This window comes from Caloenas nicobarica, chromosome 3 (assembly GCF_036013445.1).
Source record: "Caloenas nicobarica isolate bCalNic1 chromosome 3, bCalNic1.hap1, whole genome shotgun sequence".
NCBI classification, from domain to species: Eukaryota; Metazoa; Chordata; class Aves; order Columbiformes; family Columbidae; genus Caloenas; species Caloenas nicobarica.
In genome coordinates this window covers 65357564-65384682 of record NC_088247.1, presented here as the reverse complement: position 1 = coordinate 65384682, position 27119 = coordinate 65357564, and the positions used below count along the sequence as shown (strand labels likewise).

At 42.6% G+C, this 27119-nt stretch overlaps 1 protein-coding gene and 1 long non-coding RNA gene across 6 annotated transcripts in view; one reads left to right on the top strand and one right to left on the bottom strand.

Annotated features, from left to right (window-relative positions):
- Nucleotides 1–753: 753 nt before the first annotated feature.
- The window catches only part of ARID1B (AT-rich interaction domain 1B), a 330284-nt gene continuing 303918 nt past the window's right edge, over nt 754–27119 (top strand). For all 5 annotated transcript variants that reach the window (XM_065630702.1, XM_065630699.1, XM_065630700.1 and 2 more), the window contains exon 1: nt 754–2870. In XM_065630702.1, the coding sequence (XP_065486774.1) occupies nt 1146–2870 (1725 nt within the window). In that variant the 5' untranslated portion in view covers nt 754–1145. The remainder of the gene's footprint in view (nt 2871–27119) is intronic.
- On the bottom strand, nt 18992–25884 carry LOC135986581 (uncharacterized). The gene is made up of 4 exons (XR_010605903.1): nt 25798–25884; nt 23549–23682; nt 22739–22869; nt 18992–19355 (listed from the first exon to the last, which is right to left on the bottom strand). It is a non-coding gene; the product is annotated as an uncharacterized LOC135986581 (long non-coding RNA).

Below are 27119 nucleotides of genomic sequence, written 5' to 3'. Positions count from 1 at the left end.
ATTCAGAGACAGCTGGACAATGTGGACAACTGCAAAGATGCTACCGCTGCAGAATTTCAGGTTAAATTTTATAACCGTCTGCACACACAATATAAATCTTCGGGGGGGTGGGGGGAAAAAAAAAAAAGCTTATTTTTCAGTGCCATAGAAAACGTTTTCCTGCTCTCGGAATACAACGAGGAGTCTTTTGAGCATGACACAGGGGGCTGGGGGGCAGCGTGCGGCCCCCGAAAGTTCGACCGATCCATCTGCTCCAGCACATCTGGCCACGGGACTCCGCGTTTGCGGCTGCCCCCTCCCCCCCCGCCGCGCAGCGCCGCCGCCGCCACCGCCGGTCCCGCAGCAGCTGCGGGACCAGCCCCGACCCACACCCCCCGCTGCGGCATTTGGCGGCCCGGGCCGCCCGGCCCGGGCCCTGCGCCTCGGAGCAACCCCCGCGCAAGTTCCGCGTTTGGCTGCCGCCTCCGCGGAGCCCGGAGGGAGCCCCGCGCCGGCCGCGACCCTCGGCGCGCACACGAGGGGGACCCGATTGCGAGCAGGGGCAGCGGAGGGGCTCCACGCCCCCCCCCATCCCGCCGCGCCGCTGCCGGCGGCGGGGAGCAGGAGCCGGAGCCGGAGCCGTGCGGAGTCCAGTCCGCGTTTTGCGAGTGCGCGGGAGCGGTCGGGGCGGAGGGGGCGATGGCTGCCGGCGCTGGCTCGCTCCCTCGCTCATGCCATGCTGGGCCAGCGCGGCTCCGGCAGACGTGTGTTTACCCATATCCGGGTTAGAGAGGAAAGGAGGAAAAAAAAAAAAAAAAAAGTTTCATTTAAACCTGAACAAAAAACTTTCAACATGAAATCACACAGCAGGAACAGGCACAGACCGTAAGGCGTTCTTACCATTTCTAATCGCAATCACGGACTCGGGGAGGGAAATTTCTGTAATTTGGTGCATGCGGAGCGGTCCGCAGGGGATACTCTTGGCTCAGTCAAGTCCCTTCCCGGCCGCTTCGCTTTCTGCCCCTCTCCCTCCCCCCTCCCGCGCTCGCCCTCCTGTTTTGAGGGTGGGGGTCGACTTTGTTTAATTTTCAGGTTTTTGTTTTTTTTCTTTTTTTTTGGTAGTTACTATTATCAGTACTAAATTTCTCCGGACTCGCAATGTTGCGATGATCATGGCCGCGCAAGTCGCAGCGGCTCCGGCGGGTGCGAACAACAGCAAAGGCAAAGCCCCGAACCTGCCGGGCGGCCTGGGCCCGGACCGGGGTCCGGGAGGGGCCGGGGCCGCGGCCGCCGCGGGGGCTCCCGGGCCGGGCCCCGCGCTGGGGGTCGGAGAGGGGAGCCCGGCCGGCGGCAGCAGCAGCGGCGGCGGCGGCGTGAATAATGTAGATCACCATCTCCTCCACCACCACAGCGAGCCGCTGAACATGGCCAATAACGCGGCTCCCGCCGCTGCCGCCGGTAACAACAACAACGCCAGCGGCGGCTCCTCCTCGGAGCCGGCTCTGAAGGAAGGTGGAAGCTCCTCGGCGTTATCTTCATCTTCTTCGTCTTCTTCCTCCTCCTCCTCCTCCTCCTCCAACCCGGGCTCGGCCATGGAGACGGGGCTGCTCCCCAACCACAAGCTGAAGAGCGTCGGAGGCGATCACCCCGCCGCGCCGCCCCACCACCACCATGCCCACCACCCGCATCACCATGCCCACCACCACCATGCCCACCACCCGCACCACCACCACCATGCACTACAGCAGCAGCTAAATCAATTCCCGCCGCCGCCGCAGCAGCCGCCGCCTCAGCACCATCCCGTGCAGAATAACAACAGCAGCCTCGGCGGCGGCAGCGGCAGCAACAACAACGGCGGTGGCGGCGCTGCTCAGCCCAGTGCAGACATGGAGCAGCAGCAACATGGAGGAAAAGACAGTGTTTTGGGCGCTCAGGCCGAGCCCCCCCAGCAGCCGCAGCAAATGCTGAATAAAGGCGCCGACGAGGAGGAGATGCCCGGCAAGATGGGCGAGCCCATCGGCGGCCGCTACGATCACCCCGGCTTGGGACCCCTGGGCGGACAGCAGCAGCCCCAGCAGCCGCCCCCAAGCGCTGGGAGCGGCGGCGGCGGCCTCGGCGGCGGCGGCGGGAGCGGGGGAGGCGGCGGCGGCCCCTCCGCGGTGGGTGTCTCGGAGTTCAATAGCTATTATGGCAACGCTGCCCCTGCCAGCAGCGCTACGGCGAGCCGCGCCGGGCCTTGCTTTGATCAACATGGCGGACAACAAAGCCCCGGGATGGGGATAATGCACCCCACGGCGGCCCCCAACAGCATGGACCCCCTGCAAAACTCCCACGAAGGTTACCCCAACAGCCAGTACAACCACTACCCGGGCTACGGCCGCGGCCCCGGCGGCGGCGGCGCGGGAGCCGTGGCGGCGGCGGCCGCCGGGGCAGGCGGCGGCGGCTACGGGGGCTCCGCGGCGGGCTACGGGGTGCTGAGCTCCCCGCGGCAGCCGGGCGGCGGCATGATGATGGGCCCCGGCGGCGGGGCCGGCCTCGGCAAGGCTGCTGCCGGCGCGGGGGCCGGCGGTTTCGCGCGGTTCTCCGGGCAGAACCAGCACCCGTCCGGGGCCACCCCTACCTTGAACCAGCTGCTCACGTCCCCCAGCCCCATGATGCGGAGCTACGGCAGCAGCTACCCCGACTACAGCAGCCCCAGCGCCCCGCCGCAGCCCCAGCCCCAGGCAGCGGCGGCCGCTCCGGGAAGCCAGCAGGCAGCGGCGGGCATGGGCATGGGCAAGGACATGGGCGCCCAGTACGGAGCGGCAAACCCGGCCTGGGCAGCGGCACAACAAAGAAATCACCCGGCGATGAGCCCTGGGAACACCGGGCAGGCCATCAGCAGGACCCAGGTAAGCCCCCGCGCCCGGTTAATGACGGCTCGGTGCCACTCGTGTCGAGGTCTTAGTTTCTTTATAATTAACTTTCTTTTTCCTACCCTCCTTCCCCCTCTTTTTTTTTTTTTTCCTTCTCCCTCCTCCGGGCCAGTTCTCCTCGCTGCCTCCGTAAGCAGGGGTGAGCAGCGCACAATGCGCGGCCCCGCTGGGGCTGGAGGCACCGGAGTGCGGGTTTCGCTGCCGAAATTAGGTTGTTCTCAGACCCAATTAATATTTTTTCCCTCCACTTTGAAACAGTGGAGGAGAGAGGCAGGGCCTGGAGGACAGGCAGCTTGGGGCGGGGGGGGGGAGGGTGGTGGATTTTGTAACCGGAGTGTCGGATCCGGGGCTTCCCGGGGGATAAACGTCCATTATCTTCCACGGTGCCTTTTTTTTTTTTTTTCCCCCTCCTCCTCTTTTTAACCTGGTAATTTTTTTTAACAGAACGAGTTGCGCCGTTGCACGCTCTTAGCAAATTAGTTTGTCACTGGTGGAGTTACCGCAGTGAGATCCACTGGGAGCAGCCGGGCTCCTTGCGCTGTGGGAAGAGCGCGCGTGTGTGCGTGTGTGTGAGCGCGTGTTCCTGTCCGCGCGGCGCGGGCCGGGGCGCGTGGGGCGCCTGGGTCCGGTGACCTGAAGGGGACTTGCCCACCAGCAGAAGCGCGCGTGGGTGCGCGCGCGCGTAACTACGTTTCTCTCTCCAAACACACGCGGAAATCGAACCGTGAGGGGAAAAAAAAAAGTGCAGAAACAAGAAAAGAAAAAAAAAAAAGAACGAGAAGTCCTTGGCGTCAGTAAAGGGACGCGGGCCCCGGGCGGGCCGCCACCCCCGCCCGTACCCCCTGCCCCAGCCCGGTAACTCCGCCGATCGATGGGTAGATAGGCGCGATGATGGCGGGGCGGCGGGCCGCGGCGCTGCGCCTTTCCGGGGTGGGCGCGGCGGTGCGGGGAGCCGGCGGGCCCCGCCGGGCGACCGGTGCCCGAGGAGCGGCCGGGTCCCCGCCGCCAGGTTCGGAATTTGAATTGTGGAGGTAAACTGGCTGCAACCGTCTCCAGACAGCTGCCTCCGAGTTGACATCTAATCTGCCATCTGATTGGCTCCCCGCTCGCCATTGGGCACCTCGCGCCGCTGATGTAAATAGAGGCGCTGAGCGGCGCAGTCACAGAAGCCGCGGCACAAATAACGCGGGCGGCCGCGCGGCGGGGACGGGCGGCGCGGGCCCGGGCAGCGGCACCCGCCGTGCTGGCCACCGGCGCGCGGAAAAGCCGGGGGCACCTTCCCCTCTCCCCTTCCCACCCCCTCCAGTCTGGTTAGACGGCGTGGCTTCTCTGGGCATCGATCTGTTTATTAGTTGTTTGTTCGTTGTTTTTTTTTTTTTTTTTAATTCTGTGCTAATTGGAGGCGGTAGGGGAGTATTTTATAATAACAGCGCCTGGACGAGGAGTCGGGATTTCAAGTTGCGCTTTTGTGCCTCTAAAAAAAAAAAATTTGTAATGTTGCAGCTTATGGATGTTATGCGAGGGATTAGATTTCTGTAAAAAAAAAAAAATAAATCCAAATACTAATTTAGTTATGTTTCTGCTAGCGTGGTGCCTAACCTGTGCATGTCTCTTAAAAAAAAAAAAAATCTTGTTTGCGTGTGGCTACTGTAGGTGAGAAAACGCCGTGTACTGTACAAAGAAGGGAAAAAGGAGCCGTTCTACCAGAGGTTGCATTTGTTTCATCTCTGCAACGAATCCCGATATTGGGGGGGAAATGTGCTTTTGCGTTCGAATACTTCAAGGAGCATCGGGAGTTGTTGATCTCATTTTTCTACACGAGTGTGAGATTAGGCTTGAATTCTCAGTAGGAAAGTGAATTGTGTTATATGGAGTAGTGCATTAGAATTTTATGGGTTTCTTTTCCCTTCAACAAGATCTTTCTATTAAGAACTGGTAAATCTTTTAACAGCTTTTAACAGTGGGGACCGAAAGGAACAAATGAAGGTGTATGCTTTTGGGGTCCTCGAATGGCTGGATTTTTCCATAAACTAATGAACAGAACATGGAGAAAACATCACTTAATTTTGTGAACAGTGCATTAAGCCTGAAAAAATAATAATAGAAACTGTGGATGGACTGGCTGTGTGTGTTTGTCTACTTCCAACAGGCCACTCTTGTCACATTTTTAGTTTTTATTCTGTTTCCTTTCTATTTTCTTCTAGGGAAATAAGATTTTTTTTTTTTTTTGGTGAGTGTTAATTTTTACCTTTTTTAATTTGCTCTGGTGAAAGGGTCACTGGAAGCCATAAGGTAATGAGGCTTCATATGCATAACTTTTCATAATTAATTTAAAAATATTTGCATTCTCTGCTTGCATTTGAACACAGTTTGTAAATTATGGCTTCAAAAGCCGGGAAAACCATTGTCAGATAGACATAGTACGTATTAGTTCAGAGTGCTGTTTCTGCAGAAATAGTTTAAAGTATTTTATTTTTATTGGAGGAGTGAGAGTAAATTCATTATGTCCTCAGTATGACCCTTAGAAATAATACTTCCTTATGTTTATGGGTTTACATCCTTTCTTACAGATTTCTTTGTTTTATTTTTTTGTACCATAAGAATTAAGATGCAGCTTAGAAAGAGTAGTCTGGGAAGGGCACAATTTCTCTGATCTTTTTAAAAACTATTATTTTTTCCTCAAAGTAATTGTCATAAAGGCAAGTCATCAGTGTTCCTTGTATTACGATTTTTCTGTCTAACTAGTAAGCTATTGAGATAAGAAATTTTCTTAGATTTTAAATTAATATTTTTAATGTATAAAATACATTGTGTCAAATAGAAAAGAAATACAGAACACAATTATTTTTGTATGATGTTTTTTATTTTTAATTCCCACGTGTCTATATATGTTATTAAGTAGAGAAATTGATTGCTTTTTGAAAGAGAAAAACACTAATATTTGTCCAGCATTTGAACAGAAGGCTTCTCTTTCTTTTTTAAAATAATCATCTGTGTGTATACTCTGTGTATGTGTATACACACTTTAGAATATACTCACTTGTTATGTGTCTTTGCAAAGCAGATGATGGTTGGCCCCTATGCCTATAAGAAACTACTGTGCTATTAACAGAGAAAAAGGACCGTCAGCAGGCTACAACATCTGAGATGCTTGTTCAGGAAATACTTGCCTCAGCATGGGTAATTTTTTGTAATATGCAGAACCGTGACGTCTCACTCTGAACTGACTTCTGTGTTTGTCCAGCCTGTTAAGTTACTTAAGAAAATTTTGCTGCCATTTTATTTAATCGCCTTACCCAGTCGTGAGATGTAAACTTGAAAAAGAGGCCTCTTATTTCTGAAGAAACACACGTTTTCAAAGCAGATGGATATCGCTCATGCGGATACATTGATTTGATCGTGGAGGAGTTCTGTGGTGCTAGTACAGTACCTTGTCATTCGGTTATTTTGATGATCAATTCCTTGGCAGTGTATGGATATTTAGAGTCCTGAGGCTCCTTTTATTCTTCATTTCTGATTTGCACTGCAGTATCTTAACACATTAGTTGGTCTCTGTGTGTGTGCTTTGTATACGTCTTTCTCCTTTGTGCACGTGTGTAAGATTTACATAGGCTTATGCACAAAGAGAGAACCTGGGTCTTTTCAGGAATACCTATATAGCATAAGGTATATATCAAGTGCTAGAAAAAAATCTGTCGAGCTGCTCTGAGTTTGTATGCGTATCAGTCATTTGTTTTGCAGCGGAGAAACTCAGAATATTCTTGATTCTGCAGCTCTTTTTATGCCAAATAGATTGCCTGTATTGGGAGTTCTGGCTAAGCCAGGGCTGCAGAATCATGTCCTGTGCCTGAAGGCCGTTAAACAGCTGTTAGTGTGGTGAATAGATTCTTGATGTCTCAATGGGAGAATAAAATACATTTTTCCCTGTGCGTTTTCAAATAAACAGTTTAGTATTCGCATAGCTTCTATTTAGAAGTAGCAAATAGCAATATTCTCAGTTAGTAGCATCTATATATATATATGTAACGACTGTATATTGGACACTTTGTGGTTTGATGTTCAGTTATTGGTTTCTGTAGTAGTGCTTATGACTACATGTTGAACAGCAGGACCCTGTGTATGAGATACAATAAAGAGAGAGAGATGCAAACCTGTTTTACTGCCTCCATCGTTTAAGGATTCTACAACTAAGCAGTCGATTACTATCTTTTTGGTATTCTGATTTAAATCTCTGGGGATAAAAACTAAGGCATTTAATATTTTGGTAAATTTTCTAGTTATGTATGTATCATAAATTTTTGGAAATTACTCAGCATGGTCTGTTAGGTGATGCTGTTTCATTCTGAAATAGTATCTTAGTTAAAACTAGATGAAATTTGCGTGATGAAAACAAGTTTCAATAGCTACTGATTGGTCTTTCTTACTTTTGCACCTCAAATATTTTATCATAGGTATTTTGAAATTCTCATTGTTAATGTGAGAATGGCAGCAGTTTATTTATCCTTATGTTCTTGAGAATGTACCTGTGTCCTAGCTAGTTACATTTCAGTACTTTTTCAAAATGTGCCATTTATTGGGAGGCTTTGAAGATTCTCTGTGGATATGTAAAGTAGTATTGCTGCACTCACTGTGCATGCATGCTTAAGGCTGCAGAATTTCAGTAGCATGTGTTTGTGTTAGGCTAACTTGCTAGAATATCTTTTAGAATTGTGATTATTAAGGTACTTAGGAAAAAAACCTTCTTTTCTTTCAATTTTGGGGCTATTTACATAGTGCTAAATACATGTTTTGGTAGGACTGAATGAGGACTTTAATTAAACTTAAATTAAAAGTATACCTTAGTGGTTTTCAAATTTGTTTTGAAAACTAGTAATAGAAAAGCGGTACTAAGCAGTGTTGGTTTTGTATCGCTTGGTGCCGAGAGAAGCAAATAGATGTAATACGTCAAAATCTTGTGGAGCCAATTGTATTAGGGTAAAATTTATTTTAAAGAAGGCTTACCTGTCAATAAATTTAAATATTATTTTTTAGTAAACTTGAAAGCTTTCTGTACATCTGTACAGAAACCCATACATATATGTTTTACCTGTCAGATCATAAGGTTACCTTTTGAATTTTTCTGTTATCCAATCCTACTTGTTCATGCTCAGTTATACACAAAAAATGCTAATGTGTGGGCACGCTGCTGCAATGTTTGTGTTGCAGGTGGGCCGGAGGATTTCTGTTGTTGTACTTCTGAGAGCGTGGCATCCAGTGATCCATCAAGAGCACGGCAGATCCACAAGGGCCACAGTCATCCAGTCAAGGAATCCTCAGGGATAAATGCGTCCCAAGATATTGATGTAATTTGCGAACAGCGTGCTTTGAGGACAGTAGATGGCTAATTTGTGCAAGACAACCTTTAACTACATTTATTTTCAGAGTGACAATGTTCCAAGCGTGTTTGATCTTTATACTGTCTTTGTAGTGTGCCTTGCACTGGAGTAAGAGACGGACGATTCTTCCTGTGGTACAAGGTGGGGAAACTGAGGCATATCACATACACCTTCCTTCAGGCAGGCACAACTGAAAACAGGGGTCTCTTAGACATAAATAGAATCTTGGTGCCGTAAACTTCAACTTTTGAATAAATCTAGTCTTACTGTGAACACATTCTGTTGTGGGAGAATTTAAGGTTTTTTTTCTATTCAGACGACTGAGAAGACAAATGACTGAGCGAAATGAGGGATTTGTCTCCTGTGTCAATATAGTCACCTTAAACTAAAAGCACTGCTATCTAAAATTGAAGTATTCCTTGCGCTGTTTTATCATTATGTACTCGGTGTCATCTATATCAGCTCACTGGATTTCTCACAGAAATTAAACTCAATGGAAAATTGAGTTGAACAAGTGCCCAGGAGCTTAGCTGGTGTTGCAGAACTTGCCTTCTGATGAATACAATGCACCGAGCAAAAGTATGTGCTGGAGGCTGCGGGAGTGCACGCACAGGCTTCCTTACCACCATGTCCGGTTGTTTTGTCTGGCAGATAAATTGTCTTCATTTTTAAAGTGAGCAAATTTGATGCAGAAATCACAGTTGTTGTGTCTTGTTTAAAGATGGCTTTTCATATGGGAATTGTTCTTATTGCATATATAAAGTACCTTTTAGCAAACTTTGTGTTCCCGAAATAGTTGCAGGGGCCTTCAGATGAAGTAAGCTACCTATTTAGAAAATTGCGCAACCCAAGATCATTATCCTGATGCTATTATCAAAATATTTCATTTATGTTTATTAAAACCAATGTGAAATCTGTGTAATAGTTTTCAGTCAGTAGATTTGAAAGGGTGTTGATATATTGTGCATTTATATTCTATGTGTAGTGGAAATGTTAATTTCCTTATAAACTAGCAAGCTAAGTAATGAGGCTGCTGAATTTCTGAATAGGTAGTGGCCAATTTGTGGAAATACAACAGAATTTGATGGTTCTGCAGTGTGTGAAAGGAATTGCTTTCAGTACCAAGCTGTCAGCGTTTTATCTACTTGCATATTACTGCTTGCACTTGAGTCATGGGGGTGTTAGTAACTATGTCAGAAGGACTGAGCATGAGTAGAAGTATATAATCTATTTATTAGTTTCCTTTCTCCAATTTCAGTAACTATTAGTTAGTTGATCTTTTGCACCTGAACTTGCCTAATTGCTAAATGGTGTTCTGCATTTAAGAATTCACTGCTGTGCCATGTCTTCCCCCCTGCTTTGTAATAGCATTCTCAGATTTGAAAATATGCTGAATTTAGGTTTGTGATCTGATAATTGTTTCTGAAGACTTCCATCTGAGTGATAGGCCCTCTGACACTTCCATCTGTAGGGCTGTGTCACTGACCTTCCCCTGCTACCTCCCTCAGTCTCTTTCTATTGGGGGAGTAGGCAAGGTATCTTCTGATAATCTTTTTTTCTGCCCCCCCCCCCCCCCCCCTTTTTTTTTTTAAGAAATTAGATGTATGTGGGTTTTGGGTTTTTTTTGGTCACTTCTTTTCTTTAGCATTTTTGCTAAAAAAGGAGAAAACTTTAATATATAACTACCCACCTTTTTTAATGGAGTAGTGTTAATTGTGTTACTAATAGGGTCTTGCAAGCTTCTGAACTGTTACACTCAGGATTTTTTTTCCCTTGACAGCTTTGTTTGGAATTTATTTTAGGTATCTACTTTCTCAAAAAAAAAAAATCTTCAGTAGCAGGGGTTTGTGTCGGATGTTAGTCCTTTTTCTAGCTGTGTTAGTTACAAAATGGTTTTGATTCCTCCAGGTTACTGAATCAAACATTTATTTGCCCTTTAAAGACCATGATGTGGCCAGGTCCACTGTGAAGTTCTGTTGTTGTAGCTACATAGTTAGGTTCAGGGAATTAATTGCATCCTTGATTAATAGGGGTTGCGGCAAACCTTTTTGTATTTAGTTTACCATTGGGGTGGTAGTGTATCTGCACTGGCAAAGTAACAACAGCCTTTAGTGTAAGTAGCCTCTCCTGAGGGGTTTACAGGTATGGCTGTTATGATAGAAGTAACTTGCTGAGTTTTTCACAAAGTAGACAGTTATGCGACATGTTTTGATCATGTTTTAGAAGCACGAAGTGATCTGTGTTGTGCAGGAAAGAGACGGCTGCCTCGCTGTAGCACAGCCCCTGGTGCTGCTGGCTTTCACAGGACGATGTGAAGTTTACTTGTTTTTCGTTTGTTTGAGTAAAGAAAGAAAATTGGTTCTGAAAATCCCAAAAGGAGACGTGCTGTTTTAAAACATAATTGTAGACATGTGTGCAGTTCCCAGTGTGGACATGGCTTAATTCATAGATTGAAGTGGAATTGTGCCTTCTTTACACAGGTAGTGAATTCAGCCACAGTGAGTAAATTATGTGACTTCAGAAAAATGTTATTAGTAGAGGAATGGTGCAGGAATTCTGGAGAGCTGTCTGCTGCCTGCATGATGTAGCTGGTTTCACTGCTGAATACCTCAGTTTCCCATTGTTAAAATAAGGATAATATTTGCCTTATTTATTTGAGTTTGATGTGCATTTTTAATTCCGATGTCATGCAGAATAAGTAGGCAGCCTAAATTCTTACTTTATGTGAAGGTATCCAGTCTGCACTGTACCTTCTGCTCTCTATTTGTTTGAATGAGATCTGAGACTAGGTGTTCCCAACATTGATCATGTTATTTGGTTAGCTTGTCAGACTTACTTGTTTGTAAACAAGATACTGAAACATCAGCTCTGAAAATTTCTTTTGAAAGCACAAGGACAGGATTTGTAGTTCTTAAATTTTATTCTTTTAAAGCTAAAAATAAAGATAAGGAGGTTTGTTTTGACAGCATCAAAGGAATATGCTTCTTTATTTGCAGCCTTTGATTTGGGTGGAATGTATGGAGTTCTCTGGGTTTTTTGTGTGTGTGTAGCAATTTATGTTGTGAATGTTTTGGATATTCTCTGTTTATATGAAACAGAAGTATCGATGTCTTCAGACATGATTTCTGGAAAATAATTTTGCTTTTGTGATTTTTTTTTTTTTTTTTTTAAATTTAGTGTTTCTAAGTTGCTTAAAATTCCCAAGTCAAGAAAAATGAGTATGTTCTTTAGAGCTGTTCCTGTTTTAAGATGTTTACAGGTGGTCATAGATAGACGCTATTTAAATAAATATTTCTGGGAAAATACATGTAGGTTCGTTTGAGGCTGCTTCAGTTTTGTACCAGCAGTGGCAAAATAATTTTACTTGGCAGTTTTACTTGTATTTGAAAGTTCTCCCTTCCTGTAAACAGAAAGAGAGATTTCTTGCGAGGCAGATAACTTCATGGTGCCGTGTATTTAATGGTGATGAAATGTAACAAGAATATATATATATATATATATATATGTCTGGCTGTTAGCTGGTTGCATTCTGTTTTCCGTAATTCGTTTTAACCCGACGTTTTGCTCGACCGAGGGCTTTGCAGCCGGCAGAACCGCTGGCTGGCGGCAGAGGCGTCCCCGGGGAGGTGGGGGGAGAGCGGGGCCGGGTCCCGGGGCCGATTACAAACGCGGTATTTGTAGCGTCTGTAGAAGTTTCACACATGAAGCAAACTAGTTAGCTTGTATAGCGTCACATGATCAAAATATTTTTCCCCCGGCCTCTGCCAGGAGCTATCTGTTGCTTTTCAACAATCTCGCTGGTCGGGCAGCGGGCCAGGGTGTGCGGGGCGGCCCCTTACGTGAGCCGCTCCATTCTTCACCTCCCCGGCTGGAGTGCCCTGACCTTCACATATGGAGATTAGCCATGTGCTCCTCAATGGAAACGTGCTGCCTCGGGAAGAAAAAAGGGGGGTTGGTGCAGGGGTTTGTGTGTATGTGGTGTTGTTTTTTTTTTTCTTTTTTTTCTTTTTTTTTTTTTTTTCCCCTCGGGGAGTTTGACAGCCATTCATCCCTGACCTGGGCAGAGGTAACGCGAGGAGATGAGATTCCAGAGGCGTGCGGGGTGGGGTGAGAGGCACCGGCGGAAGGAAACACGCGTGGAAAGGGAGAGGTGTGGGGAATGCTTTGCTTAGTTCATTTTTTTTTTTTTTTTAATATTTGTTTTAATTCTTGACTGCGTGTCACTTAGCTGCCCGCCGAAGGTGGTTTTCTCCTGTGTGACCCTCTGCCTTCACGTCTTTGAAACAACGTTATGCAGAGTATTTCTAGTGGTTGTATTCAAATGACACTTTTTTACATTGAAAATTGTATTTTTACTAATAAATACAGGTTGTATTTGTTTACGTTGTACGTTATATTTTGGTTTACAAGGTGTATTTTTTTTTTCTTTAAAATCCTGGCATCAACACACCTCACTTGATATACCCCTCCAACTTGGCACAAAAGCATTTTTCCTGTTAACACAACATAGGATCTACTACTTTAGGGATATTTTTAGATTTTTAACTTTGTAAAATAGTCTTTGTTGTTTAACATGTGGTATGCAAATACAGGGGGAAATAGTGCTACAAAGTATTTTGTTGTGGGTTTTTTTTAGGTATTAAAAACACATTTTGCTTTTCTAATAAACCCCATAACCAAACCTTTTAATGTTTTGATATAAATAGCAATTACACTAACTGAGATCCAACCACAATGAAAAAACCCATTTAAAATCATTCGGAAGAAAAGTTCCCAACTTAATTGAGCTCTTCCTTTTAAAGAAGAGGGGATGATTGAGCAGCATCTGAAGCAAACTGTCTTGCGTTTTACAACAGTCTTGAAGTGCTCAATGTGTTGGCGTAGTTGCCAACACTTAAAGATTTTTCCAAGAATTAGCTTGGGATCTGAGGGCTACCGCAGCCTAAGCTGTCGAGAGTTTTATGTGTGAATGCTGGTGATGAACACAATGTTTTATGAATGACTTGACACCGTCAGTAAATTTTAGGTTTAGGTACATGGGTAGGCAGTCTCATATTTGGGTATCATTTAGGGATTTGGCTGTTCATAAGGAACTTGCCAAATGCAGCACTTTGTGGACAAGCGGAGAGGGATTGACTGCCCCAGGAAGACTTTGTGTAGCTCCCCATTCCTCCTCTTAGTTTTTTCACAACTCAATACCACCACCATCACACTTTGTTTTGGGGGGGAAGGGGTGAAGCTGAGTGAGCTGGTACTTCACTAGAGTGTGGTTGGCAGGATGGTAGCTGCATTTGTCTACCTTTTTTTGGAGGTACTGACACTACTATGTGTCAGATTTGTTGTGGGATATGGTTGCTCAAGGCTTTTCCTCTGCTTTTTTTTCCTGCAGGGAGAGATTTATTTGTGGATTATTTGCTTCTAGTTCACTTAATTCCCAAAGTCATGCTACTTTCTTTTATGCAAATGTCATATTTTTTCTCCTTTTTCTTGTGATTTTTCATTTTCCTTCTTTAAATGTTGTCTCCAAATTCCTACCTTTCTCACTTTCCAAATCATCAAAGTGGTGGAAACAGCTATCCTTATTGTCTTCTGCCATTTTACAGTTGTATGAAGGTGAGCAGTGTGACCATATATCTCAGGAGAAAATAGCTCTTGTGTGACCCTGGTACCCATCCCTCCCTCTTACTTGTATTTGCTCCTCTCTGTCCTCCAAGGCATCTGTGCACAAAAGTTGTTGGGGAAAGAGTGACAGCTGGGAAAGTGCCTTCCTTCACAAGCCAGCTTCCTGTGTAGGGACTTAGAGTGACTGGAGGTCAATTTACATTTAAAAAAAAAAAAAAAAAAAAAAGCAAGCCCCTAAATCCTGGCAAGACTTGGCAGTATATTAGGAGGAATCATATAAGTAGGTATCTGTGGGTCATAATGCTGTTTGTTTGTTGGGTTTTTTTATTTTTTATTTTAGGTTCCTGTAATGCTGATCCTCTTAGTATTAATAATAGCAGACTTAGAATAGAGGGGAAAAAAACAAGACAAAACCAGTCTGGAATGTAAATGTGATGTGCACAATTTATTTACTTTTTACCTGGCATGGCAGCTATAATTAAAAATCTCTCTATATTTGCCCAAAAGATGTTTGAAAAGATGTCAGCATGAAAATTGAAGCGTGGTGTTGCTGAGTGTGTGCAAAGTAGAAAATACAGGAACTGAGGAGAGTAAACACTTTGCATGTAATTGTCTATATTAAGTGGTGAATGCGATGTACTAGATGGAGTCTATGCAATTTTATACTACCTGATATTTCATTTCATAGATTTCCTTTTAATTGTCCTCAGAAGATTGGGAGCGTGGAGAGAAGCAAGCTGCCAAAGATGGTTGGTTGTTATTCCACTGTATCATATTTTCTTTAGGGGGATGTGGCTTGTTCAGATGGTGAATGAAGCCTGTTTAAAAAGTTAATTAAGGTTCCATTGTTCTAGGAAAATACCTTAGGAATTCAAAGAACAACAAAAGCCAATATCTTCTTGCATGGTAGTTTCCAAATTCTGTTGTTTTGCCTCTAAGGTGATCTAGATGTTTATTTGCCACAATTCTTTTTTCTTGAAAAAAAAATTCTCAGATTTACCTGTGATAGCTGCTTGTCTTTTTAGGTTTGAAAAAGCTGAGTCTGACTTACTGTTTTTGTTCCTTCTCTCTACTCCTGCTTTTTAACATTCAGTTTCAAGTTTTTCCTTGCTTGGTGTTGATGTCTTCATTGAAGAGATGAAGGAAGAAATTAGGTGCTTTTTCTTAAAGACTGCAGCTAGTCGTGGCATCCTAACAGAAGGTTCAAATAATTATGATTTCTGATGACTTTTTTACTTTCTTGAAGTCCTTGAACTCACATGTGGTTGTCTTACTCGAGCAAGTTGTCTCAGCCAGCATACCCAGAATAGGTGAAAATGTAGTTTTTATGTCTGGAAGTGGGGTTATATATACTATTGTAGACCGAAGGACACAATGAATGTGCGTTTTTAATTTTTTTTTCTTCCCCTCTCCCTCCCCCTTTTCGTAAATCTTTATCTGATACTGAGAATTCTGTAGCATGTTTTGTCTGTCATTTTTAGATTAATGCTTAGGAATAAGCAGGGAATATTTTTTTAAATTGAGTTAATTCTTTAGACATTGATCAGAAGATCCAAGTGGATATTCTTCAAAAAGGCAGCCTTTTATTCTTCTTGGCTTTTGAGGATCAGAGGCTGAGACAAAGAGCAAATTAACAGGAGAAAGGTTGTTACACATAAATTGTATAGGAAACTATGTGTTGAACTAAATGGGCATGTGCTTTTTGTGTAGATAGCAAGCCAGAATTTCTTTGGGGAAAACTGAAGAAAACTGGAAAACCTAATTTGGTTACCTCTGCGTTTTTCTGTAGCCTTTTGTTATACTCCTTGGGCACTCTTTTACCGAGTTTTGTGTTGTTAAAAGATCTTACGCCAAAGGCTGAGTCTAATGGTTGTCTGAAGCTTATGTAAGACTTCAGTTGTGCTGAAAAGACCAGTCCCACCCTTTCGTCAGCTCCCTGCTGCTTCCCTTGTGTCGTAAGGTGAGTCCCATCAGCTGGCTGATTTGTCTGTAAAGTAATCCTGCCAAACAAAACCTGTGAATGGTTCACTTCCAGCCAGGTCATTGAGCTGGTCTGGCTTGCAGGACAGAGGCAAAGCAAGGGAGAGTGTGGTGAGTTCAGGTGAGGGTGGGGGTCAGGGCAGGACAGCCCGTTTTGGTGGTGGTACCGGCTTGTGTCAGCTTAAACTCATCATGAGGCTGTATCTTGAATGTAAAATTACTCTGTAAATCATAGCAGATATGTAATTTCTCGACGTTTCTTTGGAGCAGGGAATCTGAGGCAGAAAGTAAAAGGTATATATACATACACATATATGTATATTTTTCCCCAAGATGATAATTTTACAGAATACGCTGATTGCAGTGGCCAAATAAGCCTTCAGTATCTTTGAAATACTAGATTTCACAGGTGGAACTCATCTAACCATATGTATTGTGAGCATTTATACCTGATCTTTTTGTGTGGGCTTTTCTCTTTGGTGTAAAGAAATAGTAATTTTTTTGGTGTGAATCATCTAATCCAAAAGTAGATACATAATGCAGGTCTAATGAATCATGCTCCTAAAGTTAAATGTTTTTCCCCTTGCTCTAAAGAAGTCTAGGCTGATAAGCTCAGATGTTTATGTCAAAGGGCAGGTGAAATTAATTCCTTCCGCTATTTACAGTGTTTTCAAATCATACAGGCAATGACTCCAGTCTTCTTTTGGAGTTCTGGACTAACCTTCCTTTGTTACATTGCTAACCCATTAGAACTAATGGTTTTAATACGCATTTTCTGTCAAGCTTGATAGTCTACTTTTTTGTTGTCCTTTTTTATAATACCTATTGAGATTTTTTTCCTGCTGTTGCTTTTATTGTGATATGTTAAATTTTTGCATGTAAGAACTGTCAGTGCTTCTTTTCAAGCCTGTTTGCAGACACGAGGCATACTGGCAAACTTGAAAGTACCAGGATGAATTTCCAGATCAGTTGACCTTAACGCTTAGGTGCGCAATTTCCGCAGAGAGGTGCGAGCTTTCGATTTGGAAATGGGGCGGCAGTTTTGTCACAGTCCATTGGAAACTCTTGGCCCGTTGCTGGTGTTTTGGCTGTGGCAAGTGTGGGCACCCCTGGGAAGGAGCTGCTGTGGGGGTGGTGGTCCCTCCTCGCTCAGCAGCCCTCCCGCCGGTCGCTCCCCTGGGTCTGTCTGGGGGCTTTGGCAGGGCTGGGGGGCTCTGCTGGGCATGGGAAGGAAAGAAGGGGCAGCCCAGGCGAGGGGTCTCTGCCACCAAGGGAGATGGTGTCCACGGGAGCAAACAAGGCATGTTTGGAATGCTGGGGATGTGTTCCAAAACCAAAGTGGTGAAACCCAGGGTAGTGCTGAAGGATGAAATTGTTCCGAAGTCCCAAAGAAAACACAGGGATGCCTAACCTGCAAAGAGCTCTTTTTTGGGCAATGCAATTTTTTACAAAATGGTTAAAGAGGAAAAAAAAAAAGGCATTTTGCAAAAGGGATTTACCTACGTGTCCTGCAAAATGGTTACTGTAATCCTTAATGATCTCTAGGGTCACTTAACCTTTCCTAGCAGAGTGTTTTAAATGCCCAAACTGACGTATTATTGCTATTAATAATTTCACTGACATCTCTGTGGCAGGTTGTCGGTGTTTTCCACTTTCTGGAGGCTGGTGTAACCAGTATTTGTGTTTGCTCCCTTTTTAAGGGATCTTTCTCGTAAAAATTGACAATTTATTTGGCTTAAGCTTGGGTTTCTGAGCTCAGTATCCTCTGAAAAGTTGCTTGTTTTCAAAAGATTCTGAGGAGTCTTTTGTAGATCTTTTATGATTCTCTTTTGTAGTTTGAAGTTCAACTAGTAGCATGGTTTTTAGATGTACTTTTTCTCCCCCTGTGTGCACAGGGATAGGAGGAGGAAGCGTGGCTTCCTCAAGGTTGTCTGAAATGTTTTAGCTTCTACAGCGAATGAGGTGAGAATTAAATTGTCAGAAAGATAGAGACTAAATTATTGAAGCACTTGACTGTTTAAAGTAGCTGGGAGTGTACTATAAAAGGTGCGAGTCTAACAGTCAAATGTGTAAACAGCACCTTATTCCTTCCTTGTACCTGATTTCTCACCACTTGCTTTATATAATGAGAGCCTAAATCAGTGTGGGAGATATGGCAGCCGTTCTCAAAGTGTTAGTTTATGATGCCTCCACCAGAAGAATAATCTATTACTATATAGGATAGCAAAGAGAAAAGCATTTGCAAGGAAGATTAATTGAAGTAATTCATCACTTCAAAATGAAGAAGATTCATCAAACAAAAATAAAAGCTAAGTATTTTATGCGCCTCTATTGGAATTTGATAACCATTTGTTTTGCTAGAAAATGTATGTGGACTGGGCACCTAGTGCTTGTCTACACAAGGAAATTTAATGGTACAACAACAATTATGTGCTATAATTATACCAATATAACTCCCTATGGAGACACTCTTATACCAGAATAAGAGTTTTCATGGTTTATCTTATTCTGTTTCCAAAGCACGTAAGTTTAAGTGGGAAGGGGTACTCTTATACTGGAGTAAGTTTCCACACTGAACTAGTTACATTGGTATAATTATGTGTTTTTTTCCTTCAGTGTAGACAAGTCCCTAGTGCATTTTCAGCTTTGAACTTTAGTTAAGAATTTCTTGGTTGTGATAAGTGTCTAAGCATTTTCATAGTGTATTTTTTTATAATGGGACTTGGGTATTTAAACCAATTACTTAGGCCAATTAACAGCTTCCTGGGTTGTGGATAACAATAGGATATAAAAAGGGATCAAAAATAATATTCCTAGCTGCTTGGATATATCTGCCTTTTTTCTTTTTTTTTTCTTTTTTTTCCCGTCCCCTCTGTGGTTTTACAAGTACACAGTGTACAATGCAACAGGTGGAATAGTCTGTGGCTGCCTAATGAATTCTGTGTTGGACACTTTTTGTCTCCTGCTTCTCATTATTCCTTGAGTTTTGTTGTGCTGTTGCTCTAATTGCATGCATCTCTTGATCATAGAAAGAAGCTTCCTTGGTGAACTTGGGGGGAGGAAAAAAAGCTTCCAAAAACGTTGATTGTTTAGGGAATTGCTGAGATTTATTGATCTTCACACGAGACAGTTGGGACCATAATTGATGTTAGTAGGCTCAAGTTGTACAAGGAGCAGCTTAAATTGGAAGCAGAGGGAAGGGAGGGTGTAGGTGCTCCTCTGGCATGTGATGCAGTCAGATGAAGGGTAATGCTGTGTAGAAGTTAGGTTTGGTAGGGGTGATCTCCCTTGCCTGGTTCAGTCAGAAGTGGGTATCTAGAGAGAGGTATCTACACGGATGGTGCTGTGATGTTGGCCATCTTCTCTTGTTCTCTTCTGCCCATATCTCCTTTGCTGCTTAGAATACAGCATGTCTCATCCTTACGTTTGTGCTGTCCCCGAAAGAAGAATATGTAAACACCTCTTCACAGGGTTTTAGCATTTTCTGCAAATATCAACATAAATTCCTTAGAAACAGTTTTTCTTATGTATCTTTTTTACTTCTTACAAAATGGCTACTTTGAAATCATAGGGGGTTTTTTTTGTCCTCTTAATTTTCTTTTATCGATATTTATATTATATTTATAGTGTTATAAAGTCCATGTTGTCTCATTGTGTCAGAAATTGAAGATTATGACTTGAAATGAAAAGCAAATTGCAGAAACAGGAAAAGTCTTAAAATAGAGATGATGTAATAACCTCTGAATCATAGAAGAGCAAGGCTGGGAGGGACATCAAGAGGTCTTTTAATCCATCCCTCTGCTCTAAGGCAGGGTAAGACGGACCTAAACCATTCACGACAGATGCTGCTCTGTCCTGTAGTAGTAACGGAATGAGCAAAAAGGAATTATTTATACATACACTTCCCCCTGCCCAAAGCTTTGTGCAAGCTGAACTTGGCATAGAATTGGTGTGAGAGGATGTGTGGAATCATACAGGATTATTCAAGTATCTGAGTCGTTGTTTCTCGGTTTTGGAAACTTAATGCTTTCTGTCAAAATAGTCTAATGATGTTTGTCTAGTTTTGAGTGTAATGCCTATTTCTAATTTTAAGTGGTAGTCTGTTGTTCAGGTGTGTTTCTTCCTGAAATGATTCTTTTTCTGTGTTTTCTTTGTAACCGGTGGCTCATCTTCTTGGGCACCGAGCAATTTAGTTTAAAAATGTGTAGCATTTCCTTTTCATCCTTGACAGTATTTCTGGTGTATAATCAGTTTCACTTTTTTAAATTCAATTTCTTTTTCTTCGTGAAAGAGCTCAGGCAAAAAACAAAACAAAACAAACAAACAACCAAAAAGCCAAAAAAATGAAACCAAAACCAAGAAAAACCCAAACAAAAACCACACCAACAACTCGGGGTAGGAGTGTAAAGGGAGAAGGGGAAGAATGTATTCAAGAAATCATAGTACTTGGCAGAAGAACTGGGTTTAGCTGAAATGCCAGGTTAGATACGAAGTGAGTAATGTGGCTTCAAGAGAAGATCTTTTTTCTTTGAAGAATAAATAGAATGTACGTTTCAGAATTTTACACGTGGTATCAGCAGCTCTTTAATCCTAAATTGAAGTTTGCAAATGAGTGTTGGATGAATAACATCTTTCTAAATTGAACGATAACCTAAAATTGGAATTGCAGATACTCTGTTGCTAAAATGAGTCTTTGGGCTTGTTTGCTCTATTTTGCCTTTTTAGTTATATCGGCTGAGAAGCATCTGTCTTTGCTTCTAAATGACCTCCTCTGACTGGGCCAAGTGATTTCGACAGAGTGAACTGTCTTCAGTCCTCATCAGCTGCAGGAAGAGGCTACTGGAAGTTGCAGCCTTGGAGAAGGGAGAAAGATTAGATGTAAATATACTCAAATTGCCATTGTCCTCAGAAATAGCTTGCTCAGACATACAAGGAAGATTCCCCATGCCTGTACTACGTCCGTGTTTATGAAGGCAGTCATTTCCCTCTCTTTCTTCCCATTTAATCTGATCATTAATTTTAATTCCGTTCTAGATTTAGTAATTTTAGGAAGTTGGGACTACTGTGTTTTAGGTAGTGCCCAAAGGGGGCTCAGTAATCCTGAATATCCTCTCTAGCAAATAAAGGAGTTTCTTTGAAGTGATTTTAGGAAAGCTGTGGTGGTGTTTTCACAGGATGGCTGATGTGGGTGCTCTTAAGGACTGGGAAATAAGAGGTGGGCATAGAAGTGGAAAGAAGCCAAGAGTTTTCAGGTAGACAGAATTTGAAACTAATGGTTTCTGCTGTGGGAGAGGGAATTCTATGAATATGGCATAGTCAGGTTTCCTGTGAGGTGATGTTTTTTGGATGAGAAATACTGAAGAAGTGGATCAGCCTTCCTGCTTGCATATTTCTCAGACCAGATAAGTCTCGCATGTTGATTTTTAATTTAATTTTAAATGGTGTGATATTAAAAGAAAATTATGATCATATATTGAAAACACATGCCTTCTTTGTATAGAAACTGATAGTTCTGCATAGGAGTTATACTAAAACCATGCACTTAATTCTGAACATCCAGGATAATTTATTGCAGAGGTGTTCATACTCATAATTAATCCTGCTTTCCTATTTTTGCGGTTATCTACATGCATGTGTTACATGCATGTGTTTCTTTGTGCTGAGGTGCTCTAGGATGTTTCATAGTCTGCCAGTGTTGAGGGACTTGTCCCTTTTGGAGTGACTGCGAGAGGAGCAGTGAAGACTTAGCAACTTCTACTGTTTTGAGTGAGAAGTAGGTGAAGGCACTAGGCTGAAACCAGAATTTGACCTGGTTTAAATGCAGGTCAGAATTTTTTCCTGAGTAAGCCATGGGGAACTTCCTGTTAGTATTCAGATATATCTTTGGAGGTCTGTTCTGTAGAGTTCTTTGGGAGTAATTCCTAAATGTCTGCAATTTTTAAAGTTTGTTTAAATCCTGTGGGTATTAGAGTTGATAATATTTTAAAATCAGTGGAGCTTTTAATTTTTTTCCTACGATTATTTATCTTGCTTACGAAATATGTCTGTATAAGTACATATATGTTGATCTAAAGAGCATTTTTTTTTTCTTGTAGAAATTAAAGTTTAAAGCAGAACAGATCCCTTAATACTTCTGAGTTTTTGATTTGCTATATGTGTGTCTCTTAGTATGGCTGCTAAGTGTTAAGTACACTAATAGTTCTGTTTGGAATTACCCTGTTGCAGGGTGTTTTTGCCACCACCACCTTTAAATGGAAATTTACAACTCTTGTAATATTTGTCCTTTCAGTTCTGGAATCCAGATGAAGCATAATCCCACGAGTGTTGTTTTGCTGTTGCAATGTAATCTTTTTCAGATGATACATGATTTAGTTGGAAACAAATTAGGAGCTATGCATGCCTAAAGAAAGCAATTTAATAAACAAGATTTTTGTAAGACCTAATCAGAATTGTAAAACGATACTTGGGAATCAGTTACATTATACAAAAGAGCTGGTGTGAATGTAGGCATGTGTGTGAATTCATGGTTTCCAATCACATTGTTCTCTCAAGTAATACAGGGGCTTTAACCTTCAGTCTCCTGTTTCTTCTAATTTATTAGCTATTAAATGTTTTCAATCAATAATGAAAATTTTCACTCATAACTGTAGTTTGTTCTGGTGATTTAAATCTTAAAGTTAAAATTGAGGGTTTTTTTAATTTTAACTACTGAAAAAAAGCTATTTTCTAATGCTTTAAATCACCTGCTGCTGGCCAAATTTTTGTTTGTTTAGCTCCTCTGAGAAAGTTAGTTCCATGCTCCTGACAGCATCCATGTTGATGAAGAAGGTCATTATAAATGAAAAATAATCACAGGCAGGTACTCACCAAAATTCTGTTGCTCCAGCTCCACAATACGGGTGTCTGTCCAGCTCCACAATATGTGTGTCTGTCCCCATATTTGCTACCTGTGTCTAGTTGGCCCTTGGTCTGAGCTGATGCTGCTGGTATGTCTTGAACTGAGACAGTGGATTTTTATAGTGTTCAACCAACAGGATACAGAGACCGTTATGGAATGATGGTAAAAAAAAAAAGAAAAGAACTGGTTAGTTTCCAGATTACTATTAATGTTTTGCACTATTTACAACCAAGTTTTTTAATCTTATACAGGAAACAGTTTTAACATAGAAAATATGTTACAAGAGAAGCAGTTTCTTGGCAGTTGAAAAAGTGATAGGGCTTCTGTTATAGAGCTGAGTTTGCATTCCAATTATCCTGATCATAAATATATCCTTTAGGAATTTTGCATGTATTGGCTCTAGCTAGGGACTTTCTTCTGTTTTCATATTTAATTAAGACCATATATTGCATAATAATAATAATAATAATAATAAAAAGTTTGAGCTGAAAAGAGAAGATGCTAGATTAATGGGTAAGCTACCTGCTATGAGGCTAGAAAGCAACAAATACAGAAAGTCAGTGCTTTACACTTCTTTTTAATGTCCTGGTCTGCTGTCACTTGATGTTAGTAGGGTGACTGATTTTTCTTCTTTTTCTGAGCTGCTTTGCTTCTTGGTGTGGCAGGGGAATGTATCTCTCAAAACTCTTTGGCAACCGTTTCTCAGCATGGCCAGAACTTTCTGAACTTCTCTTTGTTGCAGTCTCATGTTATGGCTATGAAAAAGGAAAACAATTAACCTCTTTTGTTTGTCTGGTGGAGTTTTCCATTCTCTTATCCTTTTATGCCTCTTTATCCCAGTATCCTGTCTATTTTGTAAGTGTTTATTTGGTTTCTTTAGACCTCTGATTTTATTCAACATGAGCTCGGTTACCTGCAAAAAGAGAGAAGAAAACTGTGTTAAGAGTCTTCATACCAAAGCAACTTATGCTTTGACTGGAAGAGGGTGGCAGGGCACTTTGCAGAAAGGAGTGGAGGAAAATATCTGACAGCAGTCAGGGATGAGAGTAAGATCTGAGGGGGTGGAAGGGGAAGAGAGGCTGTTTTCTGGAGTATCTGCTAGATTCTAATGTTGTCTGGACTCTGATTTGTTGTGGAATTGCATTCTGGTGAGGTCCATTACAAATGCCAGCAGTAGATATAATTCAGTTTTTGAAAAGTTGTCATTTCTTTTTTTTTTTTTTTTTTTTTTTTTTTTTTGGTAATAGTGTGATCTCAGAGCATGGCCTAGAAATTTTAAATATGCTTCATTCAGGAGTACTTGGTGAAATCTAGTGCATAAGGTTGAATTCGAGATGTTCCGGGGCTTATTTTTGGACTTACCTTAGAAATAGGTCAGTTTCTCAAAGGCATTAATGCTGTTCCAAGTGATCTAGCAGAAAATGGAGTGTGGCTTGTGGGTTTGTTTTGTTTGTTTTCAGTATGTTTCCAGACACCTTTTTCCTTTTGAAGGTAGGTTTCCGAAAATTTAAAATATCTTGTTACAGCCTGTGATGCAATTTCTTTTTAAAAACCCTATAGAGGTGGGGGGGTTGTTTGTTTATTTTTGTTTGTTTGTTTTTAATCTCTTAGCCTACCCATTTCTCACTCTTAGTCCTGTTTCTTGTTGGTAATAACTGATATCAGTCTCCCCAAAGTCTTCACGTCTTGTTGCTTGTTAAGAGTGCATATAATACTTGTTATTGTGCGAGTGAAAACCCAGTCGCAGAAAGGTGAAGTGTTGTGCTCGTGTTTGCGAAGCAGATCAGCTGCTGAGCCAGGAATAGAAGCCCTGTCTTATGACTCTGCCTTAACCGCTGGCCTGCGCTGCCTCTCCCCAGCACTCAGCTCTTCCAAGAATGTAGTAGCAATGGGCTGTAGAAGTAGCTATGGCAAGTATAGGAGCTTTGCTTCCAACTCTGGCGGGGACTTTGAGGCTTATATGTAGCTTAAAATACTGGGGGAAGAAAAAAAGCTTCATACAGGAACTCCTGGATAAGTTTCTTAAAGTTACGGTTTGCTTTGCTCTGTTTAAAAAAAAAAAAAAAAAATCTAGTTGAAAATAGCTTTCCAGAAGGTTGTGGATGTGGAAAAAAGAAGTTCTACGTGTTTGAAAGTCACACTCTGCTCTATAAATAACCTTAAGAGTGGCCCGTGATTAAATCTTTTGTATATTCAACAACAAACTCAATTTATGCAACCGCAACTATGATAAAATTGAATTAAATGGACCTGCCTCTAAGAAAAGAGACTGAATAGCTGAGTACTGCATTATTCAATGAATGGGAAATGGGGAGGCTGGCTGAAACGGCTGGGAAATGTTTTTAACATTCTATCAGGCTAAAGAGCAATTCTGTGAAATCACTGTATTTGTTTCCCCCCTACCTCCCCGCCCTCAATTTTTAAATAGCAGTGCTCTTCATACTGTCAGAATTCAGTGTTGTGACACCCCTACTCAAAAGTTATGACAGCAGTGTAATGACAGCTACTGCCTCTTGAGAATCAATCAGGCAATTAATTTTGTAAATGAAATGCTGATTATACAAAGCTTCACATGAGAGGCCCAGTGATTAAAATCAATTTAACAAATTGTTTCAGGTGGGACTTGATTAATAATTTGCCATAAATGCTGAGGCTGTATGACCAGCATACCTTTTTGTGTGTGTTAATATAGAACTATATATAATGCTTGGAGTGGAAAAAATCTGCAGCTAACTGTATGTACTTCTGGCCTGTGACCTAGTTGTGATGGGTTGTACCTTTTTGTGGGTACGCTGTCCTCCCCAGTGTCCATAATGTCACTTTCTCAGTTAGTGCTCTCTCCAGCAATTAAATACATCTAACCTTTAATTTTACTTTTGCTAATAAAACCAAGTAACTGAGAAAGTGTATTCAAATCTACTTGAATATTCATTAGGTTTAGGAAGACTTTTCTTTAAAATGTTTAAAATTCGAAGTGGATGTGGGGTTTCTTAGGTTCATCTCCCCTCCCCCCCTTTCTGTCACTTACTGGTTTTCAGGACTTTCTGTGTTTCCCCCTCTTACTCCAGTATTCTCTGCAGGGAGCCTTCCTGCAGCGCTCCCCTCCTTCCATTCCAGGCTGCTCTCTGCTTCTTGCATGACAGGCACTATTTTTAGAACATCCATTTCTGTCCATCTAACCCTGTGTTTGTGTAGGAGCTGTACAAAGTGGGTAAGGGAATTTATTTCAAGTTCCAGATGGCAGCCGTGCACAGTGAGTGAAGATGTGTACTTGTCTGGGAAGCTGAGAACCTCATTGCCAGACAAAATAGAAGTCACTGGTATTCTGGGTGGGGCTTTTCTTTTTTTAACTTACAGTTTTCTGGGTTTATGAATGGATTTTCTCTTCCTTGTTGAGCCATAGTGTTGGCTACTGAGGAGGCCTTAGGGCTGTGAGACATCCTCTGGTGAACCTAGCCTGACAGCTTAAAGATACTATTTTTCCCTCGCTATCTGCCATGCTCCCCTGCCGTGGGTTGCTATTTCAGTAGCAGAAATGGCAGAATTAGAACCGTGCCCCCGTCTCACATGCTGCACTGCCAAAGATGTTGTATTGGTGCAAAACCACCCTACACTGACAGCTTTAATTTAAGCTCAGATGCTGGACTGTGGACAGAAGTAGCTAAAGCGTGGTCATGATCTGGCAGCACGTAGGAAGAGCAGCTGGAATCGATGCTGTGTTGTGTGTGGTTGCAGATAGGTTTGCTAGAAGATGTCCGTAAGAACCCCTGAATTCTGCTGCACTGGAAATTACCACTAACTTGCTGGGGAGCACTTTTGCTAGGAGACTAGAGCGTCTGCATGCCTAAGGGAAGGTGTCTCCTCTGTACAGAGCATCCAAGTTGGAGAAAACAAAAACGAAGACAGAAAGATAATTCCCGAGTTCCCCTGGAAGAAGCTTGGAATTAGGACAGTGGGTTACAGAAGAAGGCTGAGGGTTTGAGTGTGGTGGGGACAGATGACACACCCTCAATGGACTTCAGAGCAATCAGGGTATTACCTATATATCGGTAGTTGGCAGTGACAAAGGCAATTTGAAGGGCAACAGTTCTGAGATGGAACTTGTCAGAGATAGAGGATTGTTTTGGTGATCAGGTGTGATAAATGGGTATAATTCCTTTTTGATGTTGTCTTAAACTTTGCATGCACTCCTAGTGGCAACACGAAGAAGTTAGTTGTGTAGCTCGTTAAAAACAGGCTTATTTTCTTTGCTGTGTTTTTTGTGATTTGTTCTTTCAGTAGGCATTTAGGTTTATCTGTCTACAAAATAATAAGTAGAGAGTGGCTGAATCACTGACTTTCCAGTTTTCA